The following is a 6,073-nucleotide window of genomic DNA, read 5'->3' on the forward strand; positions in this document are numbered from 1 at the left end:
CATGCTGTGGCTGGGTTGCAGTTTGCTGCTGGCAGCTCTTGCAGGTACAACCCCCCCCCCCCCAAATCTGGACAGTTTATCTGCCCAAGAATAGTCATGAAATGTTGGGTGAGGATGAACAAAACTGCAGTACAGAAGCTGGAATGCAAATCCACAGCCATCAATCCAGAAGAGGGCTAAGATTTCAGTGTGCAAGTAGAGGTGTCCTGGCAACAGAGGAGGGGAAGGAGAACCAGGCAGTTAAGCCAGGAAACAGAAATGCAGGAGGGCTATCACCATTGTCAGTCATACTCAGATTTAACCCACTGATATTAATGGGCATGCCTAACTTAAGTCCACTGATTTCAGTGGGACTACTCTGAGTATTACTTAGTTGGATACAACCCAAAAACCCACTCTCTACACTGACCATTCAGACTATTCACCCAGCCCCACTTTATTAACTGAATTTGTTCTGAAACAGTGTGTGAAACTGACATATCCCTAAGCAACTTGGTCCCAACGTACCATGAGACCCCAAAGTACTTACTTTCCAACTTGACCACCCAGATCTGTTGATGGGGCACTTCTGTTGGTCTCCTCACCCCAATGAACCCTGAGGTTTAGCTGGACGTCATTAGGGATTGAGCCTTTGGTATGGCAGCCGCTGCCCTGTGGAACTCCCTGCCACCAAGAGCCACCCCTCCCTTCAGACATCTTTTGAAAACTTTAATGTTTAGAGAAGCCTTTGTAACATGTATCTTATTTCATAGTATTGTAGAGTTGGAAGGGACCCCTAGGGTCATCTAGTTCAATCCCCTGCCATGCAGGAATCTCAACTCTGTTAACTAATTAGTATTTACTGGCATTTTAATGATGTTTTCATGCTGATTTTATTCTCATATATAATAATACACATATACAGTACATATATATGGTGGTAAGAAAATAAATTAACAGCTCATATCAGAATAATCAAAAGCAGTCAGTTATTTGGGCTGATTGTACAAAGAGGAAATGTCACTGTTACATGGGGCAAACCAGCAGTGTACTATATAGTTACTTGTTATAGTTACTGTTTTGGAATAGTCTACAATAATACATTATGATCTTTTCTGTGGTTTAAAACCGTGGCTTTTATTTTAGCAGTATGAGTGATGGTATGTAGAACTCTGGCAGAAATTAATCAGGAACAGTTGCCAGCCACACTTACTTGCAATATGAGACCAATAATTCAAAGGATTCCTATGCAGGGAGATGGAGGTGGAAAGCAGGATATGGTGGCAAAAAGTTGAGCCTTTGTTTACTAGCAGGAAGAGATTGCATGCAGCGCCCTCATCTAGCTACTGTAGTCTGGCTGACAGATGTCATGGGATAGGCTGGATACCATTTCCAGAGTTCACGAGGCCACATTGCATTTTAGCATGTTCCTAACCATTGAAGAAGTCTTGATTTTTCCCTCTACCAATTATATATTGAGCTGTTGCAGCTGCTGAGAAGTTGGTTGGTAGTGCCAAGTGCCAACAAGATTCTGTGCCGTGGCAAGTCTCCCTCCAGTCAGTGCACCATGTCTGCAGTGGGGCCCTCATCAGCCAAGAATGGGTGTTGTCCTCAGCTCAGTGCAGCAGGAGGTGGGTATAAGCCTGCTTCACACCCTTTGCACACAATCTGTCTCCCACAGGGAATAAAGTCCATTCTCTGCTGTTGGCTGCTCTGTTCTCATTTGAAATAGGAGGGCAACTTGTGCATTTGCCTGCCTGCCTACAAGAATCCTTGAGGGTGAGCAAGGAATCTTTCAACCCAGGCTGAGGCAGAAAAACTCTAGGGAGAACACTATTGACCCACCTGCTCTTCTTCCAGCAGCCCAGGTCACATGGAGGTCTGGCTTGGCCTACAAGTCCCTGAGACTCTTCCTAAGGAGAAGCAACAGGCCATTGCTGCTGCCAAGCTGGTCCCTCATAAGCAGTTCAACAACTACACACTGGACTATGACATCATGCTCATCAAGCTTGCACAACCAGCTGTCCTGGGTGAGCTAGTGCAGCCCATCAGTTTGCCCAGCCAATGTGCCATAGCTGGGACCCAGTGCCTGGCTTCAGAATGGATCAGCAGCAACTGTGAGTACAGAGAGGGTGGTGCTGAGAGACTAACCAGGACCAGCAACAACTGTGACAGACTGGAGCAGGGGGCTGCTGGAAGATGCCCCTCTTCGTGGCCGTGGGGGATTATGGTGGGGGACACGCAAGGGGGCACTGAAGTTCCTTAGTGATGCATGGGATAAATGACACCATGCAAAAAAGGGAAGGGTAGATGAACGGCAAATGGTGGGAGGGAGGCACCAACAATTCATTGTACTATGATAGATTCATGGCAGGTGGCAGTGCCCCCTTGAAGCAGAAAGAGCTCAAGGAGAGAGGGGTGAGGCCTGAGCATAAGAGTCTCCCTCCTGCCTTGCCCCAGGCAGCTGCTCAGGATCAACATATTTTGGGTTTACAGCTGATGGAACAGACAACCTTCTGCAGTGCTGCTACCTTCCAGTCACATCTGATGCCACTTGCAACAATGTCTACCCAGGACGGTTCACTGACAGGATGCTTTGTGCTGGACAGCTGGACAGCAGCCAAGATGCCTGCAAGGTGAGGCTCTTCTCCTTTTACTGGCAAGTCCAGTGATTGGGGTGGGGTGGGGGGTGGGGAGCAAACAAGCAGAGGCATACCTTGACTCCCTTGTGATCTTGGCCAGAAGCTGTATCAGTACATCTGAAGCTGGGAGAGACCATGGACCAGAAACTTCAAAAGTTTGCTTTTTGTCACCTTTTATGCTCTGCCTGTGATTTCCTCCATGACCATCAGGACTGCTCTTCTTCCTCTCTCCCTCCCTCTCTTCCTGCAACTCTCACCTGCTGTCTCTATCTTTCTTCTATCCAAGCGCCACTTGGCACTAAACTCACAGTTCCAATAGCACCACTGGCCAACCTGGGAGATGGTCCTGCAGGGTTGATGAGATGGGTGCCTAGAGGAGCCTGCATGCCTTGCCTGGCCTCCCAGATGGGCATGTGTGCTCCTAGCCACTCCAAGCCATGGGTGAGAGGTGTGGTTTTGGTGGCCCCCTGAGCCTGCACTTTTTGGTGGGAGGTAAGGTTGTATAGGTGTCCCTGACTTTGAGTTCAGTAACATGGTCTAATTATGTGCATCCACACACACCATATAGATGAATGCTTCCCTTCAGACTGGAGCTGTCTCCAACCAAATCACTCACAAGCCCAAGCATTCTCCATAGGCAGGCTAGTAGCTACTGGCCGAACATTAACCAGAACTAAACAACAAAGCATAATATATTTGAAAAGTACAATAAAAAGCCATGTGCCAAATCCTCCCCATATCAAAGTTAAATAGCATTTATGTCATTCCCACATTCTTGAGAGGGCCAGAGGGGCTGTAAGCGCAAGCGCACACCCACCCCAACGGGAAGGGAAATTCTCCAGCTGCAAGAGCCAACCTCTTGGGACCACTCAGGAGGTACTTGTGGCTGGGGAAAGCCTCACACAGCTCCCTCTCTCCTGCTGCAGGCAGTGCTTCAGGGCCTGAGAGTTCAAATAACGACAGTGAGAAATTGCCATGATTTGATCCTGTCCCCTGGAGAGTCCCAAAGCTGTTGTCTATGTCTTAGGGAGATGTGGGCAGCCCCCTGGTGTGTGAAGAAGCCCTCCAAGGACTGCTGTCCTGGAAGAAAAGCTGCAGTGAAGAGAACCGGCTGGGGCTGTACACCAAGGTCTGCATCTTTGAAGACTGGATCCACTACACAATTGCCAACAACTGAAGAGCAATAAAGCCAGATTGAGCTCTGACCTGGTATCTCGCTGCTCTGAGAGAGACCCTGTGATCTGGCACCACCAGCAATGCAGTGACTGCACAGGCCCGGCTACTGTGGAAGAGAAGGCTTCAAGGAAGTCTACCCCCCAGTCTGCCCACCACCAGAGGGGTCATGGCTGAGGCAAGGGAGCAGAATCGAATGATTTGCTCCCTCGCTCCTCAGCTTCTGGCACACCTCCTGGAATGGCTTGATTTCACATTATGGTAGATGTTGGTTAGGGTTTACCATGTAGGTGAGGGAATATGTTAACTATATTTTATTCCTCCACAAACCTGACCAGCAGACAAAACATCAGCTTATTGCTTGTGTTTAGAAGCACAGTGCCAAGCATCTTTAACAGTAAAAACAAAAGCCTTTAGGCTGATCTCCCCTTCTGTTACCCTGTTTATTATAGAAACAGGCCACCGACTGAAAAGTATGGTTAAAACATATAGTTTACTCACAGTCAAGCACCTGTCCTTAGCACTGGCTATCAGTTGTACTTAAGGAAGCCATCCAACAGTCCCTTGCCTGAGCTAGGCCAAGCCCCCTTGCCCACCTCACCAGCTTCTTACAGACATCTCAGTTCTGTTTTCCCATCATTGCCAACCACAGAGATGCCAACTGAGAGTGCCCACAAATGGCAAGTTTAGTAGAGTGTGCTCATACGCTATGTCACTGCACTGAATGGTGCCCAAAGCAGCCTGAAACAAAGACCAACTGATCCTTGGAGGTTGCTAGTGCTGCTGAAAGCTCTTAACTCTGCCCCTTGATAAAAACAGGGTTATGACAGGAGGGATGCATTCCATTGTCTCTGCAGGCAAGGGCAGAGGAAGGGGGTGCGGTGGGTGTGTGCCACCCTGGGCGTCACCACTGAGGAGGGTGACAAAATGCTGGGAGGCACTCCCCACAGGGCCTGCAGCATGCCCAAGCCACCAGTGGTCAGGACCTCATTAGCAGGACCAGTGGTCAGGGATGATGGGCCTTGTACTCCCACAACATTGAGTGACCCAAGGTGGAGAAAGGCTGCTCTGCACTGACTGGCAACCACTCTCTTTCTCACACAGGGCAGAGATACCTGGGTGCATTGGGTTCGCTGATGCATTTGGTGCAGAAGTTTCCCCTACGCAGGTCGCTCTCTCTGTGGTCTTTGTGGTCTTTAAGAACAGGCAAAAAAGTCCACTGCCAGTCCTTTGGCAAACACACAGGGCAGAAGTGAAACCAAGTGAATCATCTGAAGCAAACTTAACAATAATATAAGGCTATGGTTATATGCACACTAACTTGAAATGAATTTTGTTGAGATCAAGGTGACATTTTGGAACCTAGGTGAAACTATCCTGAAACGGGCAAGTCAGCATAGAGGACTCTCTCTCTCTTTTTTTGGTCTTTTCTCTTTACATGGAATGGCTGCAGGTCTGTCCTGCACATTTTTCTGGAAGCAAGTCCCAAATTTATGGGTTCAGGGAAAGGCCCAAATCTATGCCAGTCTCGGCTATTTGCCACAGAAAGGCCTTCATTTGGAACCAACACCCAAGCTAAACACTCTGTCAGTTTGCCTCAGATTCTAGAGAATTGTAGGCTTCAGAGATCCCCAAGGGTCATCCAGCCCACCCCCTGCAATGCAGGAAGTACACTTTGATTGCAACTGACACTCACTCACCGTTGCTCACGAGCACCAGAAGCAGGTGTTGTCCCTTTCCAACGAAAACCCAATCTGTTTTTGGAGATTTCCTGATCTGCACACACCTCCTCAGGTTGGGCAGGTGGCCATGTTTCCATTTCACTATTTCATGAAAAGTATGTGTTGCTTGATTGTAGAACAAAAAACCTCAAAGCAGTTTACAAAACCAGCAAAAGCACAGGCAAGCGCAGCACAACTGTGTGGTGCGAGGCAGGTTAGGCTGGGAGGAAATAACTGGCTGCGGAGATTCTCAAGCCCAGAAGGAAGCTAGGCTGATCATGCTGATCATAACCAATTTTCTCCAGCACATACTTCACCCCTTCATAGTTCTCCTTCAGTGTACTCGAGTGAGCCAGGGGTTTTGATCCCCCAACTTTATGCTTTGCCGCACCATTTTATGGAAGATTTCGAGGTTTTATGGCTTCAAACTGATCCCTTTTTGACATAATCACCCAGAACTATCGAACCTGAATACTTCTTGTCATTAAAATAATCATTTCCAATCAAAACAATTATTCGACATGGCAAGATGAGCTTGAGCTCTTGGTACAGCAAACT

At 48.1% G+C, this 6,073-nt stretch overlaps 1 protein-coding gene across 1 annotated transcript; it reads left to right on the plus strand.

Annotated features, from left to right (window-relative positions):
• Positions 1-931: 931 nt before the first annotated feature.
• On the plus strand, positions 932-3,826 carry LOC310703057 (trypsin-like). Its single transcript, XM_083495020.1, has 3 exons — positions 932-2,096; positions 2,476-2,615; positions 3,649-3,826. The coding sequence occupies exons 1-3, from the start codon at positions 1,853-1,855 to the stop codon at positions 3,796-3,798; spliced, it is 534 nt and encodes a 177-aa protein (XP_083351146.1). The 5' UTR covers positions 932-1,852; the 3' UTR covers positions 3,799-3,826.
• The last annotated feature ends 2,247 nt before the right edge of the window (positions 3,827-6,073 follow it).

This window comes from Podarcis liolepis, assembly GCF_965112155.1.
Source record: "Podarcis liolepis genome assembly, chromosome: 3".
In the NCBI taxonomy this organism is placed as follows: Eukaryota; Metazoa; Chordata; class Lepidosauria; order Squamata; family Lacertidae; genus Podarcis; species Podarcis liolepis.